We start from the raw sequence: 19,759 nt of genomic DNA, 5'->3' as shown, positions 1-19,759 counted from the left end.
GCAGACAAAAACCATAACAAGCCAGACTCCGTATGCAGTGCAACAATAGAAAAACAATAACACCATTCTTCATTAAATGTCAAAATCAAGAAATATAAATCCTTAATCATAATAGTAAAACCATACTCATATAAAGAAGAAATATTTAAAAGCAGCTGATGAATAGAGCATATGATTAAAAATATATAAAATTGTTTTTTTTTTAATTTCCCAAACATCAACAAAATATTTCAAAGGAGCAGACATGTCAAATAATACCCAATAATTAAAACTAAGGTTAAAGAAAACCCCCTGAGATTGTCATGGATTAGTCAGGGATAGGAGGAATACATAAACTTTTTCCTCTCTCATATATATATAAGAACATGCCATACTGGGTCAGACCAAGGGTCCATCAAGCCCAGCATCCTGTTTCCAACCACCGTTATCTCTCTCACCAAATCCTGTGCTCCACTGAGAATTAGATCTAAAATGGCTCCCTCTCTCGTCTGTTCCTGAACCAATTGCTCCATAAAGCTGTTGTTTTTCCATCCAGGAACTTTCTCTCTCTAGCATGTCCTGATGATACATTTACCCAGTCAATATTGGGGTAATTGAAATCTACAATCTCTCTGTATCAATTAGTCCAGTATACAACGAAAACAACAGTATACCTAAAACAATCAAGTTGTATCAATAAGGTTTTTGGACTTTTGTGAAAGTAAATTCATGAATCAATTTATCTTGATATATTGGACCATCATTACTACCCGCGGTTCGCAAGTATGTAACTTGTAATTTTTACTGCTATGGGTCTTTTTAATCATCGGTCCATAACCTATATATCTTTTTTATATTTTTAACTTTGCAATTTTATGCTTTTGTTTGTTTTTTCATAAAAATGTGGAATTTACTTTCACAAAAGTCACAAAAACCTTATTGATACGTGATTGTTTTAGGTAATTGAAATCTCCCATTATTACCGCACTACCAATTTGGTTAGCTTCCCTAATTTCTCTTAGCATTTCATTGTCCATCTCACCATCTTGACCAGGTGGACGGTAGTATCCTCCTATCACTATAGTCTTCCCCAACCTACAAGGGATTTCTACCCATAAAGATTCAATTGTACATTTAGTCTCATGCAGGATGTTTATCCTGTTGGACTCTATGCATTCCCGGACATAAAGCGCCACACCGCCTCCTGGGTGCTCATCTCTGTCATTGCGATATAATCTGTACCCCAGTATAGCACAGTCCCATTGGTTATCCTCCTTCCACCATGTCTCTGAGATGCCAATTAAGTCTATGTCATCATTTACTGCTATACATTCTAATTCTCCCATCTTACTTCTTAGACTTCTGGCATTAGCATACAAATATTTCAAAGTCTGTTTTTTGTTTGTATTTTCATTCTGCTTTTTAATTGATAGGGTTAAGTTCGAATTTTTTAGCTCAGGTGAGTTTTTAGTTACAGGCACTTGGACTACTTTTCTTATTAATGGAACCTCACTGTCGGGATGCCCTAATTCTAATGCATCATTAGTATCCTTTGAAGATACCTTTCTCCGAAGGTGGAGCCCATCCCTTCGGATGGGCTCCACCTTAACCAGAGACTCCCCCTTCCCCAAAAGGTTCCCTAGTTCCTACAAAACTGAATCCCTCTTCCTTGCACCATCGTCTCATCCACGAATTGAGACTCTGGAGCTCCTCCTGTCTCTGGGGACCTTCGCATGGAACAGGGATCATTTCAGAGAGTGCTACCCTGGAGGTTCTGGATTTAAGCTTTTTACCTAAGAGCCTAAATTTGGCTTCCAGAACCTCTCTCCCACATTTTCCTTGTCGTCGGTGCCCACATGTACCACGACAGCCGGCTACTCACCAAAACTGTCTAAAATCCTATCTAGGTGACGCATGAGGTCTGCCACCTTCGCACCAGGTAGGCATGTTACCAGGCGATCCTCATGCCTACCAGCCTACATTCCTAATAATCAAATCTCCATTCTCAAAAAAACTCTCTTATACTCTCTCACACAAATGCTCCCTGGCTCACACGCTCTCTCTCACACTCATGCTTACAATTTGGCTCTCACAAATGTTCAATGACTCACTCTTGTTCACATACACCTTCTCACACATCTTACACTCGCACACATGCCCATTGGCTTAAATAGTCTTCTTGTTCACACATATGTGCTCATTGGCTTGCTTGTTCTCTTTTGCTCATATACATGCTCACTGGTTCACTCGCTCGCACACATGCTTTGGAAACCACAAGTCCAACTGTGTTATGCAGTGCAACAATGGAAAAATAGAATCATCATTCCTCACAAAACATCAAGCAATAATATGTCAAAACAGCTGACAAACATACAATAATGAGAAAATTCACATATATTTTTTCTAGTATTTCACAAACACCAAATATTTCAAAACAGCAAACAGGAAATAACACCTAAAAATGTAAAATAATAGGATTAACAAATCTCTAGCTCTCCATACCTTGAATCTTTTAATTTAAAGTCATCCAGAGATTGTTGTGAATTGTCGGAAAGGGAGCCTCACAAACTCTATCCTCTCTCTTTCCCACTTGCATACACACATTATCACACACACAGGCTCTTCTCTTGTACTCACACACATGCTGTCACATACACAAGCTCTCACTCTCACATATATGCTATCACATACATAGGCCTTCGCTCTCACTCACATATATAATGTCACAAACAGTCTCTCTCTCTCTCATACAAGGCTCTCATGCACACATAGGCTCTCTGACTCCCATAAACACTCAGGCTCTCATACAAACACGTGCAGGCTCTCTCTCTCATTCACATACACATGTAAGCCCTCTCATACATACACAAATGCGCTCTCTCTCATACACATGCAGGCTCTCCCCAGCACATGCAAACTCTTTTTCTCAAATACACATAGCCAGTCTCATACACACAAACACACATTCTCTGTCTCCTTTCTTCTGGGCCTTTTCTAAGGACGACCTACAGGATGGCCATCTGATACTTACTGCAGGAGGGAAGGTGGGACGAGAACATAATAGTAGCGCTGTCCCGGAGGGGAGAGGGAGCATGCCCTGCAGGCCTCTCTTTGCGCCGCGATGAGATGGAATCCATGCGGCCTCACCGAGCCAGTCTTCGGGCCATGACAGATGGGCTCTGTTGCAGCCCCACAGGCTTCTCTTCTGGCCATAGTGAAATGGGCTCCACAGCGGCCTTGCTGAGCCATTCTTCAGGACGCAATGGGTGGGCTCCATCGTGGCCCCACAGGCCTCTCTTCTGGCCAAGTGATACGGGGTCTACCATGGCCCTGCCGAATCTTTCTTCTGGGCCGTGGCAAACCCCTCTTTTTTGGCTGTGCCCGGGAAGTTGAGGAATCACATGACAAGAGAGACCAGCTCACCCGGGAATGCCCGATCCCTCAATAGGCTAATCTGCTCCTTCTTGGAAGAGGCTTCTTGAATTGGTGTGCTATGCTTCCTTTCTCTGGCCTTATTCAAATCCAGTCTAAAAATCCAACTTTTTGAAGCCATTTTTAAATCTTAACTCCTTGTTCTCCTGATCATAGTCTTGTTAACTTTAATCATTTTTTTAATAATGAAATTCCCAAGTCTAATTTATATTAAACAAATGGTTAAAAGTTAACAAGACTATGATTAGGAAACCCAGAAGTTGAGATTTAAAAGTAGCTTTAGGGGGTGGAGTTAATATGGCAGCTTAACCAGAGCACAGCTCTGCCTGTTCGCCATTTCCTACTGAACTTTTTTCCCCTTTTTTTGTCATTTAAAATGCCTGTGAAGAGGAAGGGGAAAGTTGGAACATACCCCTCTGTTTCTTCATCCTTATCCGGGCAGAAAACGATCTTACAGTGCACAGGAATGGCATTGCAATCAGGGGCTCATGTTCCGGCTGCCGAAGTTAGTGGAGGAGAGCCCGCCCCGGCCTCGGAGGAAGTATCACTGAGCCCCCTGGGTGAACCCCAACCGCCGGCCTCATGGTTGGCCATGTCGCCACGCTTCACATGGAACCCCGAAGAAGGATTTCAAGAAGCGGAGGCAGAGTAAGCAGCGGCTTTGGACTCTCCCGTGCTCAGTTCTTCTTAGATTAATGGAGAGGGAGCCGGTACTTCTGCATCGACTGGTATGATCAGCCAAGCGCCAAATGGTGGTGAAATGTCTGCCGCTGGAACTCTCTTATTTAGCAGCTTACCAGTTTCTTTTGAGAAGCCAGCGATTGTTACTCTAGAGCAGAGCTTTCCAAAGTGTGTGCGGGACACATTAGTGTGTCGCCTGTAGTGTGGAGGTGTGTCGCCCGGTCCACAGGGCCGGCGGAAGCAGGGAACTATAGCAGGAAGATCGGCGGGCAGTGGTGGAGCTTACATCACCACGGCCCAAAGAAAAGGGTCACGTTCACTCCTCCTCCTTCCTGCCTGTGCAGCCCTGGAAGAAAAACGTTGCCGGAGCCGCGTGGGCAGGAAGGAGGAGGAGCATCTGCTGCGTACAGAAGAAGAGCAGCATTAATGGGCCGTTGTGGATCCCACGTCGCGACGGCCCGAGAAGAGGAGGAAACCCGATAGCAGGGCCGCTGCAGATCCCATGTCACGGCCAGGGAAGATCAGGGCCTCTGAAGAGCCCATCCTTCGGCAACCCGTGCAGAGGGACAGCATGTGCCAGTGAGAGCCTGTGCTTGAGCAAGAGAGCATGTAGGAGTGAGAGAGCCTGTGTGTGTGAGAGTGAGACAGCATGTGCACGAGAGAGACAGTATGTATGTATGTATGTATGAGAGAGAGGCATGTGAGAGTGAGAGCTGTGGATGTGTGAGATTGCATGTGAGTGAGAGCCTGTGTGTGTGAGATAGCGTGTGAGAATGAGAACCTGATTGTGTGTTTGAGGGAAGACAGATGGAGAGAAAAGAAATAGAAAAAAGACCCTGTAAAAGGAATTGGCAAAAAAACAAGAAAGGAAAGGTGGAAAAAAAAGCCTGTGACCAACCAATTAGAAAACTAAGATCAGACAGCAAAGGTAAAAAAAAAAATTACTTTTTAGTGATTGGCACATGTAATCTTTGGGAATGTGCAAGAGTAGCACTTTCTCTATGCCGATCTCACAATGTACGAGGTCAGCATGGAGGAAATGGAAGCCTGCAAATATTTATTATGAGATAGGTTGTGTTGTGAAACATTTTATTTATGTATATATTTAAGGAAACATACATAAATTGTTGAAATACATTTTGTTCGTTTAACCTTTAACTTCTGGTTTGCTGGTAGACTGAATTACTGTGTCACGAAATTATGTTTGTCTAAAAAGTGTGTCACCAACATGAAAAGTTTGGAAAGCTCTGCTCTAGAGTCTCTATGGGACCAAATGTCCTCGATGGGCAAAGTTTTTTCAGACTGTTCTTTAAAAATTAATTCTCTCTCAACAAGTAGATACTATTTTCAAGAACACTGACTCACAGTGACAGGAGATTCTGGATGTTTAAAAACGTGGAAGAAGAATAAAGTATGTTAAAGGAGTTCAGTCTACTATTATTCAAGACTGTGGTGCTTTAAACAGGAAAGTGGAATTTATAGAAAATACTTTAAGACATTTAAATTTATGAATATTAAATTTTCCCAGGGTAGTGGGAGAGATCCCTCAAATTACCTTAAGAAGATATTGCCTTGATGTTTTGGAGTTCACCACAGAATCTGCTCTCCCCCTAGATAAAGTGTACTTTTTGCCTTCTCGTTTATCTGATCAACATCAGCTTCCTCCTGTAGATTTGGATAACTTAACTGATTTTTTAGAGTCTTCTAACTACGAAGTTTCTGAAAGAGCTATGCTGTTAATATCACTATTTACCGAAAAAAATCTGAGCATGGTTATGAAAAGTTACTTTATGAAATTGAATGTACGTTTCATGGGTCAAAAAGTCAGGATTTTTCCAGACATAACGAAGTCCACTCAGGAGAGAAGGAAGGGTTTCCTGGCATTGTGTCAGGAGACCTTAGCTGTAGGAGCAACCTTCTTTCTAAGGTTCCCATGTAAGTACATTGTTAAGTATATCAGAGTTAGTTATGTATTTTTTTCACTAGAACAGCTTAAGAGTTTCATAGACTCCAAGAAGATCACGCTTCAAGCAAGCAACATCTAGGTTAATTCATCCTTTTGGAATGTGTACATGCCATATTGAGCTATGTCATTTATTTTTTCCCTATTATGCTGAACTACCCCCCTTACACATATTGTGGTCTAATGGGTATTATAATGAATATTTCCTATATTTAATTTTCTTGATATGTTATTTTTGTTTGAATACAGTGTTTCCGCACAAAGTGGTGTTGTAAAATCGATAAATAATAAGTTAAAAAAAAAAAGCAGCTTCAAAAAGTTGGGTTTTTAGACTGGATCTGAATAAGGCCAGAACAGGAAGCATGACATACCAACTCAAAAAGCCTATCCCAAGTTTACAGTGCAAGTCCTGCATGTTTGTCTTAACTAGATTGTAATTCCAATGGAGCAGGCACTTTCTTGTATATGAATCTGTTCAGTGCTACATACATCAAGTAGTGCTATAGACATGCTATGCAGTTTTTAGTAGTAAAAATGGGGGGGGGCGGGGGGGGGGGGGAAAGCTGCGAGGAGTAAACGCAGCAGTAAAAACAGTAGTTTCCATTGGTAACAGTACAAAACAAATTGAGACAAGCCACATGGCTGTGCGGACCTGACTTTTCAAAAATGCCCAATTCGCCATAAGTTAGAAAACCTAAAATGTACTGATTTTCACCCCCACCCCTAACCCTTCTTAACCCAGTTTTGTTTTCCTAAACATATCTGTCTTTGAATGCGCACACTGCATCTAAATGTTTCCCAAAGGTTACTATCTGTACATATATCTACCTCTGTTTTCATTATTTATTTATGAGTGGCTAACCTATACACCGTTATGAACTAGTGATTTTCACATGGTACAATGCTATATAAGACACACAAATAAATAAATAAATAAATACCGCTGTTAATGCTCCAAGGAATCTTCAGGATTTTACTAGAAAATTCTGGAATCATGTTCTATTAGTGGTGCGGTCAAATAACATTTCCTGTTAGTATGACTCGGTAATTCACCTTGTTTTCACAGATTATAATTCCTCTGTATAAATTTATGGTAAGATCATATTTTGAGTATTGTGTACAGTTCTGGTTGCTCCAACTCAAAAGAGTTCTAGCAGAACTAGAAAATTAACAGAGAAGTGCAACAAAAATGGTAAAGGGGATGGAAAGGCTCCCTTATGAAGAAAAGCTTAACAGGTTAGTGCTCTTCAACTTGGAGAAGAGATAAATGAGAGAGGATATAATAAAGTTTATAAAATCATAAGTAGTGAAGAACAGTAAATAAGGAAAGGTTACCTTTTCAAATAATACTAGAACAAGGGCACACACTATGAAACAAACTTATAGCAGATTTAAAACAAATTTAAGAAAGCATGTTTTCAATTATTGCACAATTACACTGCCAAATTTGTTGCCAGAGGATATGATCAAGGTAAGTAGTATAGCTGGATTTAAAAAAAAAGGCTTTGACAAGTTTATTGGAGATAGGTACAAACCCCAGATCAGTCCAGACAAGTGGGATGTACCCAAGTTCCCCTACACTGGGCAGGAACCCAAAAAATGCTCGCAATACACCCTCACCAAACGAAGCCTGAACATCCAATGTCTGGTGAAAGTGTGAAGGAAGATCATGTTGCAACCCTAAAAATCTCCTGAGGTGATACCAACTGAAAGTCTGCCTAGGAAGCTGCTTGTGTCCTATTAGAATGCGCTCGCAACTCTTCTGGGGGCCGTTCGACCTTTACAGACATAGGCCAAAAAATGTATCCTTTAACCAACAAGCAATCATGGCTTTAGACAACCTACATCTTTTCTTAGCTCCATTGAACAATACAAAAGGATGATCGGACCAACAAAAACTGTTTGCAACCTTCAGATACCATAACAGAATCCGATGAACATCCAATAAATGAAGTTCCCTCGCATGTGGTGTCTCCAAAGACCAATACGGAAACGCTAGAAGCTCCACCTTCTGGTTAAGAGGAAATGACATGAGGGAACCATATGCAACGTCACACAGTCATCCGCAATCCATGAGAAAGGATTTCTACAGGACAAAGCATGAAGCTCCAAAATCCACCTGCCTGAACAAATCGCCACCAGAAAAACTACCTTCAAGGAGAGGTCATTCAGTGAGGCTCTCCGCAAAGGCTCAAACGGAGATCCACACAGAACCCACAAAACCAAGTCAAGGTTCCAGTCACATACTTCCTATGAATAGGCGGGCGCAAATGCTTGACCCCTTTCAGATAACAAATGACGTCCAGATGAGAGACCAACGGCTTCCCCCGCAGCTTGTCTTTAAGACATCCTAAGGCTGCCACCTGTACCCAAAGTGCATTATAAGCCAGTCCCTTTGACAAATTCTGTTGTAAAAAGGTTAACATCTGAGGAATGTCCAACCCTATGTGCACATTTTTTAGTGCCTAAAAAAAAAAACAAATTTTTTTTCATAAAAACTATTTTTTTCACTAAAAATTAACTTGTTACCACTCTCACAAATATTAAAATGGAGGGAGTTTGGGTGGTTGATGATTAAAAAGATATAAAGCTATTACTGGGTAGTAATGCTTAAAATTATATGAAACCTACCACCTCATCTATATACAATTTTGACAATTGATATACATCTCTGTCATTGTGGTAGGTGCCATTACAGACACGAATGTGGCACAGTCACAGTGCGGCATGATTAAAGGAGGCCCACCAGCGGTGCAAGTCACTCTCCCCGAACTGCTCCGGGCCTCCCAGCATTGTCAAGGACTGCTGACTCCTCTCTCTGTGGCTCTAGACACTCCCATTGAAAGCATCAACCGTCTGGCTCTTCTGACTTGCTTCTAAACCTTCCTTTTTTTTTTTTAAACTTAAATTTAAAGCAACAGCACCTCTGAGCCAACAAACCCCAGATAAAAGATATAGTTTCCTATTCCTGGCCGGTGGTGAGGGGGAGAAGACTTCAGATGGCGAGAGGGAGCCAGGACCTCTGGCTTTCAGTCCCTCTGGATGCTGCAGGCTGAGACAGGCCATGGATCACCAATCCCCTGCTGCCTGGTTCTATGTAAGGGATGGCCCATGAAGGTACCTAACACCACTGAATCTTTTCCAGTCTTTTTTTTTTTTTTTTTTAATTTCTCTCAGACTGCAGGTTTGCAACTCTACCATCTGCTGAAGTTAGAGACATACTGAGGGACTGCAGGCGACACTTTCAGTTATGCAGCAGTGTCTGAAAAGTTTTTATTCTCTGCCTCCATCTGCTGGTAGGGATGCAAAACCCACTTATCTGGACTGATCTGTAGTATGAACAGGAATGGCTATTAGTTGGGGTTGGAGAATGCAAACGCTTATTGCTGTGACCTTGGAGTAAACAACAAGGAATGGATCTCCTTATTAGTATCTACTGTGGGGTTGGCCAACTCCAGTCCTCAGGAGCTACAATCAGGCCTGGTTTTCAAGATTTCTGCAATGAATATGCATGAGATGGATTTGCATACATCACTGCATGCAAATCTCTCACATGTATATTCATTGTAGGTATCCTGAAAACCAGGTCTATTTTTGTGGCTTTTGAGGACTGGAGTTGGCCACCCCTGATCTACTGGGTATTTCTTCCAAAAGGCTGGGACTGCATATTGCTGGGTTTAAGGAACTATTGCTCTGACTAGAACCAGTTCCATTAAAGGCTAAAAGTGCCCAAAGGGCTGTGTTTACAGCACAATCCTCTAAGAGTTTTCCTTCCTATGGCCCTGGCTCACCCTGTGACCTCATTTCTAGGTGCCAGGGCTGAAAAGTCAGCCCAGAGAGGTGGCAGGTTACTGCCAAAGGGGTTATCAGGAGTGTTTGGGAATATTACAATTAGTTTACTGCTTTGAGTCCTACATAGAAAGCGGTATATAAATGTGAAATGAAATGACTCAGTATGGTATTTCTTATGTTCTTATGATAGTGTGAGTTCTGCAATTTTGCTGAGCGTCTCTGTATTAGTAGTCAGCATGTGTTCAGTCTGTTACAGAAATTTAGCCTGATAATGAGAAACTTCTGCAGTAACAGCTGGCTTACTTAACCAGTAATTTGTGCTGAGTGCGATCAGCCTCTGTGGGAGCAGCTGACAACTATTTTTGTTGGTCTGCCTGTTAGATGAGAGCCTAACTCATGGCTGGGCTGCTCTAAGTAAAATATCTAAGAAATGCCAGTATGCTAGAGACCAAGTAATAAAGACAGAATTGGGAAAGTACCATAAAGAGAGACATAGTTTAGGTTAATGAATAGTTGATATATTCATGAAGGTAAATAATTAAAATACAAATAAGCAAAACATAATACAGAATAATATAGAGGGTGCTAAAGCAACAATTTAAAGCTAAATGTTTAACCAATCTGCATTATGTGCTGCTTTTCTGCCAAGGTCAAACTCTGATCTGTGAAAACACAATACCTACAAAAGAGAATTAAACTCAAAATACTGAGACATATTAACATATTTCATTATTTTGGTATAATGGTTCCCTCTCTCTCAGGTTAACCTTTGAGGCAGCAGATACATGAAGATCCCAAGCATATTAACCTGAAAGAGCAATGCTATAAGTCTCTTCAAGACCCCAGAGAATCTAGGGAAATTTAAGTGGAATTAGTAGTCTAGAAAGAATCACATGAAAACAGGGAGTTGGCTTGACAATAACTGATATAACTCCTAGGGACCCATGCTTTGCTGGGAGCAAGCAAGAAGCATTAAACGCATTGTCCTACTGTTTAAATCTAAGAATGCCGAGCAGGACACTAGGAGGATGTTTTTCAGTGTTAAAATGAGTGAGGGAATGAAAACTCACAATATACAAATGAACGCTCACATATGACAACTTATGTCACAGTAGTTACTATTGCAATCAATGCTGATTAAATGACCAATCATAATAGGCACTACCAGCAAAAGCAGCCTTCTTTACCTTCTATTTAATTGTAGGTCACTTATACATGTTCAGGAGAAGTAGGGGAATAGAAGGGACTCAGGAAAGATCGATAACCATAACCAGAAGATACTAGAGCCTAGTAAGGCTATAAGAACTTTCTATTTTGTGCTAATTTCATTTTTTACCACGAGTACGGATACAAATAACTAGCATAACACAGTACTGCGTTGCTCTCCTGCAACCTTTTCACATTATCTCACCTGACTCTTGAGCTTTGGAATACTCAGCAGCATTCTTCCACGGCTCGGGATCAGAAATGGACTGGTAATAATGCACTACTAATATCTGCCTAAACCTTAGATCATCACTTGCAGAAGTTTTGTTCCTGTTCCTTTAATTGATATGAAAATAGTGGAGCCGATGTAATAAGACCTGCGATGAAATTGGAGCTATTTTTCAGCAAGTTTTTTTTTTTTGCGGGTCCAGCAAAAGCAGACATTGCCACAGGATGTAATAAGGGGACAACATGCAAATATGATACACACAGAAAATCCATGCAAAACAAATATACACGCAGAAGTGAATGCGCTGAAAGCCCTATGCATTAAACCATGCATAAAGCCACATTAATGTGGTTACCCATGATTGATTCTTCGTTGAAAACCTTCTCCTTTCGTAAGACAGTAGTGAGTTAGTGGTCCAGGAGTGAGAATGAAGGTCGGTAGAGCAATGTCTAACCCAGAGCTTTCCAAACTGTGTGTCGGGACACGTTAGTGTGTCGCCTGCAGTGTGCAGGTGTGTCGCGCAAGCCCGGTCAACTCTGACGCGAGTTTGGGCTTTTTTTTTTTCTAGAGATTCATTTTTTTTTTTTTCAGTTTATGGGTTGCTTATTATTGGGTGATTTTTGCTGTCAATCGCGTTTTTTTGGGGGGCGTGGTGGGTGGAACGAGCCCAGCCATCCTTGCATTGGCTGCTGCTGCCGATGAGGCCTGGCCATGAGGAGTACTGACTGCAAGCAGCAGTGTCTGGTGATCATGGAAGGGAGTGAAGCACTTAACTGGCAACAATCAAAAAGACGAGGTACATGAGTGTGGGGGCCAGACATGTGCTTGAGGGGGAGAGATATGAGTGTGTGGGGTACAGACATGTGCTGGGGGGAGAGAAATGAATGTGTGGGGGTCAGACATGTGCTTGAGGGGGAGAGATATGAGTGTGTGGGGGCCAGACATGTGCTGGGGGGGAGGAGAGAGATGAGTGTGTGGGGGACAGACAATTTGTTTTATTATTGTTTCTCATAAATTATAACAATAACATGAATCTTGGAATATATATTTTTAATATAAATTTAAGGTTTTCATGAGATAGGTTGTGTCGTGAAACATTTTATTTATGTATATATTTAAGGAAACATACATAAATTGTCGAAATATGTTTCGTTCGTTTAACCTTTAACCTCTGGTTTACTAGTAGACTGAATTACTGTGCCCCGAAATTATGTTTGTCTAAAAAGTGTGTCACCAACATGAAAAGTTTGGAAAGCTCTGGTCTAACCCCTTCATGATCCGTCACTGATCGTGTGGGAGCTAGAATGGTGGATGCTGGTGAGCGGGGGAAATGCAGCACAGATTTGGAAGGCACTACAAAAGTATTCAGCATTTCTGACATGTGCCTGTTCCATCTTTGACCTCTCTGCTGGCTTCTGCAGCGTAATTTTTTGACTTCCAGATAGGCACTTAAACTTAACCCCTGCCCTGACCCACACTAACGTCAGCACGGCTCTCTGCATTGCCTATGAATAGTTAACTGCCTCCTTTGCATGGACTCGTGCTAAACGAGTCCATGCAATTAGTGTGGGAAAAAAACGTGCACACAAACCTGCTCAAAAAGCAGGTTTTTGTGCACGTTTTTTTCCCACACTAATTGCGTTATTACATACACATGTAGGATTAGCATAGGAAAACTCATGGTAGGTCTACTGCAGCTTATTACATCGGTGTGTTTTATCCTTGAGTGACTACTAGCTTTTGTATTCCCTTAATGGTGGCTATCTTAACTCTCCTGGAGAATCGATTGTACACCTTTTGAATACTCCCATTTTATTAACTGGCGCATACTTAAAAGTACTGCTACTGGAAGAATTCCGTAAATGGATGCATGTAAGATCATCAAGCAACAAACTAGAAGAACTAAGGGCATCTACCTCAAGGGGAAGTCGGAGATGTGATCAGGAGAGTGAGCAGATGGGAATCATATACACTTGAAGAGGGCACCACCCCCATTATATGCAGAAGTTTTAAATGTAATGTACAGCCAGTAGTATGTACCATTCTACATACTACTGTAGAAATGAACAAAGTAAAAGACAAGAAACAGAGAATATGTTACTTTCATAGTTGGATTTTGGAGGCCATGGGCATAAAGGGCATAAGGACTGAACCCCCCCAACAACAGATCTGTGGAGGTCACTCATATTACATGAGCAATGTGTATGAATTAAGTAAGCCCAAGTAAATATAAAATGAGCAGCATCCTGTTTAAATTTTCCTTTTTCCATTCTCATAAGTACATACCTCTTCCAAACTAAATAGAACTCCACCGATTGGCGCACCGAAAGCCACAGATACTCCTGCTGCTGAAGCCGCTGACAGTACCTAGAAGGGAGATGTGAAATTAAAAGGAGCATTTTGAAATGTACCAGTCTTATACACAACACTTAAAAAGACATCACACTCACCACCTCACTTCATGCTTTGTCAGGGGTAGGTATCGCCAGTCCTGGAGTGCCAATATAGGTCTGGTTTTCAGGACATCTACAATGAATATGCATGAGATATATTTGCATACAATGGAGGTAGTACATCCAAATATATCTCATGCATATTCACTGTGGATACCTGCTTGTGGCAATCCAGGACCAGAGTTGCCGACCCCTGCTCTAAATGTTATGATTGATTGCTCCACTGATAAGTTTACCAGTGGTTAGTCAGATGAAATTATAGTAGCAACCTGTGCTTGATTTGAATCTCAGAATCCCAACAATCTATCTGTATATAAGAACTTAATGTCTGTTGCTTTAATATTTAGATATGCTGATGTCGGTATAATATACAGAGTAACAAGTCCTTTATAGTACAACAAATAATAACAAAAGTACCCAAACATGATATACAACATTTCTCCCTCCAAAAGTCCTTTTACATGTATGCCCACAGTAATTTCCAGCATTAATATAGACCATACATATTTTGATATAAACTGAAATAAACTACTTTTAGCACAAAGTATTTAAAATAAATTAGTCCAGGCTAACAGAACATCTGGATATTACTGCCTAGAAGGGAGGGAACTGGACCATGTTTCTAATTTTACACTGCTGCTTTTTAGTTTTGCTATTTAACATTTTTGTTTGTTTTGTAGGGGCTCTAAAGAAAATGCAGAAATATCATTATCTCACAAGTGTTCAGTTTGCAAAGACAAGACCATCAAGCCTTTCCTTTTCCATGAAAGACAGGTAACTATCTTGGATAGAGATCAAAAAACTCAATAGGAAAAGTTGTTGCTTTTTTAGTTCTATTGTCTATATTTATAATACAACTGTGGTGGTGCAGTTTGTTGGCACTGGTGGGGTAGCATACATGGGCTCCCTCTACCTGGTTACCAGGAACTCAAAAAACTAAAAGAAAAACAAAAAACATGGGTCAGAGTTCGGGTCCCACCCCACACTGACTAAACCTGCTTCAGGGTAAGGCCCCCCCCTCCCCCCAACCGTCCTTATTCACTGCAGTTGTGCAGGAGCACGAGCCATCTTCCATCACTTAAGCTTCTCAACTCGCTTTGCAAAATGGATGTCGGCTGAGTGTCAGCACCATTATGTTGTATGACAGAATCTGCCGTACAACATAATGGCACTGACCTTAGATTCACAGATGACCATTTTGCAAAGCCGAAGGAATGGGGTAGGAGCAATGGGGGTTGATTCCTGCCCCAGGGAGATCTGCAGACCCGAAGGGAGGTAAGGTCTCAGGGACCTTGACTAAAGCGGGATTGGTGTGCAGGGGAGAAAGTACTTTCATGTGCTGGAGATTTTCAGGGTGTTTTTAGTTGTTTACTCTTTCTTTCCTTTGGTGATGGGAAGGGGAGACTCAGAAGTGTGTTAGGACTGGGGAGAAGGGCATGGAGGTGGGTCAGAATTATGCTGAGGCCAGACTGGGAGGGAAAAAATGGAGTGTTGTGGTCAGGTTAGAGCAGGGAGTCAACAGAGCGTGCTAGCTCCAGGCAAGGAAGTGGAGGACGAGTGTGCTGGGTCTGAGTGGGGATGTGGAAAATCTGGGTGTGCTAGGACCAGCCTGAGGAGCAGAGGGTCCGAGATTGCTGGGGAATGAGGAAGGGAATGCTGGGAATGTGCTATGGCAGGGGTTGGGATGCAGTAAGGCTTATAGTATACATGGCTCAGAGTCTGCTGAGTCAGGAATGTGCTGGGGGTCAGGTAATGGTGGGGAGTGGGTATCAGAGTGTGCTGGGCCTGGACCAGAGAGGAAGGATGTGGGAAGCACAGAAACGTGATGGAAGAAAGACCACACGGTCTGTTTAGTTTGCCTATCCATACCAACTATTCAGCTTTACAATCACTACCACTGCCTCAGAGATCCTCTGTTTCTCTTGACTTTGGATACTGTCCTGGTTTCCTATCATCTCCACAGGGAGGCTATTCCATGCATCCACTGCTCTCTCTGTAAAAAAAATATTTCCTTAGATTACTCCTCAATCTACCCTCTTTCACTCTCATCCCATGACCTCTCATTCTACAGCTTCCTTTCCTGTGAAAGAGGCAACATCCTGTGAATGGATACCTTGGAGGTATTTAAATTAACTCCCTTATCCTGCCATTCTTCAAGGGTATACATGTTAAGATCTTCAAGTCGTTCCTATATGCTTGAGAACATAGACCACGGACTATTTTACTAGCCACCCTTTCAACAGACTCCAACCAGTTTAAATTCTTTTGAAGATGCAGTCTCCAGAACTGTACATTGCATTCCAAATGAGGTCTCACCAGGATCTTATCCAGAAGTAATATCACCTTTTTTCTACTGACCATTCCTCTCTCTCTGCACCCACGTATCCTTCTGTTTTTGTCACCTTCTTATCCACCCATATGGCCACCTTAGAGGTCATCTGAAATGATCACCTCCAAATCCTGCTCTGTCGTGCACAGAAGAATTTCACCCCTTGGTTTTACACTGCTCCCTTGGGTTTTTGCAGCCTAAATGCATAACACTGTTATTTTTTTTAGCATTAAATGTTAGCTAACAGACTCTAGACAATTCCTCAAGCTTTGTTAGATCCCTCCTAATGTTTTCCCATACTTTCCCAGCTGTCTACCTGGTATCATCTGAAAGACAACAAACCTTTCCGAACAATCTTTCTACAATGTCACTCACGAAAATGTTGAAAAGAACCAGTCCAAGAGCTGATCCCTTTCCTTGGAGTGAACTCCATTTACCACTAACCTTTGGGAAGCAACAATCAACCAATTTCTAACCCAATAGATGTCATAATGCCTCTGATTTGCTCCATGGTGACACTGCACCTTAAATACTGTGTGCAATTCTGGTAGCCGCAAGGCTAAAGAAGCTAGGGCTGTTCAGTTTGGAGAAGAGATGACTGAGGGGGGATATGATAGAAGTCTACAAAATCATGAAAGGACTTGAACAGGTAAATGTGAATCAGTTGTTTACTCTCTCAGATAATAAAAGGACTACGGGGCACTCCATGAAGTTAGCAAGCAGCTAATTTAAAACAAACTGAAAAAAAATATTTTTCATTCAGTGCATAGTTAAGCTCTGGAATTCATTGCTAGAGAATGTGGTTTTGGCAGTTAGTGTAAATGGGTTTAAAAAAGATATGGATAAGTTCCTAGAGGAAAAATCCATAAATTACTATTAATTAATAAGCAGCAGTAGCTTGAGATCTATTTAATGTTTTGGTACTTGCGACTTGGATTGACCACTGTTGGAAACAGGATGCTGTGCTTGATGGATCCTTGGTTTGACCCAGTATGGCATTTCTTATGTTCTTAAGTTCAATTTATGGCTCAAACCAAGGGCACACATTTTATTTATCAGTTGTTTATGTGTCACCGTCTCAGAGACCTACATCTAATGCTCTCCCTGATCTAACTCTCTGGTAACCCAATCAAAGAAACAGAAAGAATGCTGGGGTTGAGCTGGGGAAGGGAATCAAAGTGTGCTGTGGATGGTTAAGGACAAGCTGAAGAGAAGGGAAGAAGTGCGGCAGTACAGCTGAAGTTGGAGTATCGGAGTACTGGGGTCAGCTTATGGAGTGTGCTAGGGTCAAGCTTGGAAGAGGAGGATCAGAATGTAGTAGAGTCAGGTTAGGGAGGGGAGGTAGAGTATGCTAGGTCTAGGTTGGTAAGGAGGGAAAAGTGAAAGGGACTGCTGGGCTAGAGGATCAGAGTGTGCTGTGGGCAGGCTGAGGACAAGCTGAAGAGAAGGAAAGAAAGTGTTGAGATAGGGCTGACGAGGGCAGAAGGGAGTGCTGGGGGTTGGACTGTGGAGGAAGACAATAACTACATGTCTCCAAAGAACTTCAGTGGGTTTCAGCTAGTATATATGTATTCCACAATAGTCTATTTTGTGAAGATGCAGTAAGTGACACTTGTCTACACAGCTTTTGACAGCCATAAATAAGAAATTACTATTTACCTGATCATTTCCTTTTCCTTAAGGTGGATAGATGGATTCAGGACCAGAGGGTTATGCACTTCTACCAGAAGATGGAGATGGAGCAAACTGATGTCACAGTATATAAACTCCTGCAGTAACATCAGTCTGCCAGTATTCTTTTCAAAAGCAACTGTGGACAAACCTGATTAAAAACATATAACCAGTTCAAAACTCAGCCAACATGAAACACTGAGCTCAGACAATAAGCACAGCAACAATAGTCTAGGTAATGGATGAATCCTTACCACTAATCCCCTGGAACATGTAGCCACATAGGAGGCAATCATTCAGCAGCCAAGGGCGGGAAGCTGAATCCATCTATCCACGTTAAGGAAAAGGAAATTATCAGGTAAGTAGTAATTTCTCATTTCCTAGCATGTGGATAGATGCATTCAGCACCAGTGGGATATACCCAAGTTACTCTTGAATAGGGTGGGAGGGTGCCCACGGTCCAGTCAACACCGCACATGCAAACGCTGGGTCCTCCCAGGCCTGCATATCCAGATGATAATACCTAGAAAAGGTGTGTAAGGAAGACCACGTCGCAGTTCAGCAAATGACGGGAGACAACAATCTAACCTCTGCCCACGACACTGCCTGAGCTCTAGTGGAATGAGCTCTAATCTGAGAGGGCAATGACTTTTCAGCATCCACATATGCAGCCATGACCACCTCCTTAATCCAGAGAGGTATCCAGAGAGCTATTGTAGCCCACGAAGCTGGATCGCCCTGTTTTCCTTCACCATTAAGGACAAACAGACTATCTGTCGTTCGGAAAGGTTTAGAAACCTCCAGATACCTCAAGACATGCCTCTTGACATCCAAGAGACGCAACAGGCGATATTCTTCTGCATCTCTTTCCTTATCCAAAGACAGCAAGGAAATGGACTGATTCAAGTGAAAATCCTAGACCACTTTAGCCAAGAATGAAGGAACAGGACGCAGCTGTATGGCTTCTGGAGTCACCCGAAGGAACGGCTCCCAGAAAGACAAGGCCTGCAGCTCTGAAATTTGACGCGCAGAACATATCGCAACCAGAAACACTATTTTCAAGGTCAATAACACAAGGAAAGGTTATGCAGCGGTCAAAACACAGGGCCCGCCAAGAAATCCAACACCAGGTTAAGACTCCACAAAGGAATTGGATGTTGCACTCCCTTCAAGAAAAGGGCTACATCAGGATGTGACGATAAGGATGCACCATTCATGTGGCCCCTGAAACAGGCAAGAGTTGCAACCTGTATCTTCAAGAAATTAAGGTCCAACCCTTTATTTAACCCAACCTGCAAAAATTCCAAAATGAGTGGGGTCTTAAATGAACAAGGAAGAACAGCTCGATCCTCACATCAAGCCTCAAACTCTCGCTAAACCTGCAAATAGGCTATGAAAGTGGAGAACTTTCAAGCTCGTAGAAAGGGGGCAATCACCACAGAAGAATATCCACGCTTCAACAAGCGAGCCCTCTCAAGGGCCTTACTATAAGACAAGGCCACAGCTGCAACAGATTCTTATGTGGCGAAAGATGAAGGGGGGTCTCTACCAGGAGTCTTTGCAGATCTGCATATCATGATCTTCTGGGCCAATCCAGTGCCACTAGGAGCAGCATCCCCCTGAGGCCTTCGATCCTGCAAACTATTCTGCCCAATATGGGCCACGGGGAAAAGGCATACAGAAGATTGTCTTCTGGCCAGACCTGCACAAGAGCATAGACACCCAAGGACCTCGGATCTCTCCTGCAACCGAAGAATTAAGGAACTTTTGCATTACGAGAAGTCACCAGCAGGACTAGGAATGGAAGGCCCCAGCGATCCACTATCAGCTGAATTATCTCATCCGACAATATCCATTCTCCTGGATCCAAACTCTCTCTGCTAAGAAAGTCTGCTCTTATGTTGTCTTTTCCTGCAATGTGAGAGGCCGAGATCTCTTGGAGATACCCTTCCACTCATTCCATCAGTTGGTCTATTTCCTGCGACACATGCTGGCTCTTGGTTACTCCGTGCTGATTGATGTAA

The 19,759-nt window shown here is 42.2% G+C and overlaps 1 protein-coding gene across 7 annotated transcripts in view; it reads right to left on the bottom strand.

The window, feature by feature from the left end:
- Nucleotides 1–19,759, bottom strand: part of CLCN3 (chloride voltage-gated channel 3) — a 176,492-nt gene that overhangs the window by 39,803 nt on the left and 116,930 nt on the right. For all 7 annotated transcript variants that reach the window (XM_029573930.1, XM_029574169.1, XM_029574100.1 and 4 more), the window contains one exon: nt 13,569–13,649. In XM_029573930.1, coding sequence (XP_029429790.1) covers nt 13,569–13,649 — 81 coding nt within the window. The remainder of the gene's footprint in view (nt 1–13,568; nt 13,650–19,759) is intronic.

Source organism: Rhinatrema bivittatum, chromosome 1, assembly GCF_901001135.1.
Source record: "Rhinatrema bivittatum chromosome 1, aRhiBiv1.1, whole genome shotgun sequence".
Taxonomy (NCBI): domain Eukaryota; kingdom Metazoa; phylum Chordata; class Amphibia; order Gymnophiona; family Rhinatrematidae; genus Rhinatrema; species Rhinatrema bivittatum.
This window is presented reverse-complemented; position numbering and strand designations above follow the sequence as displayed.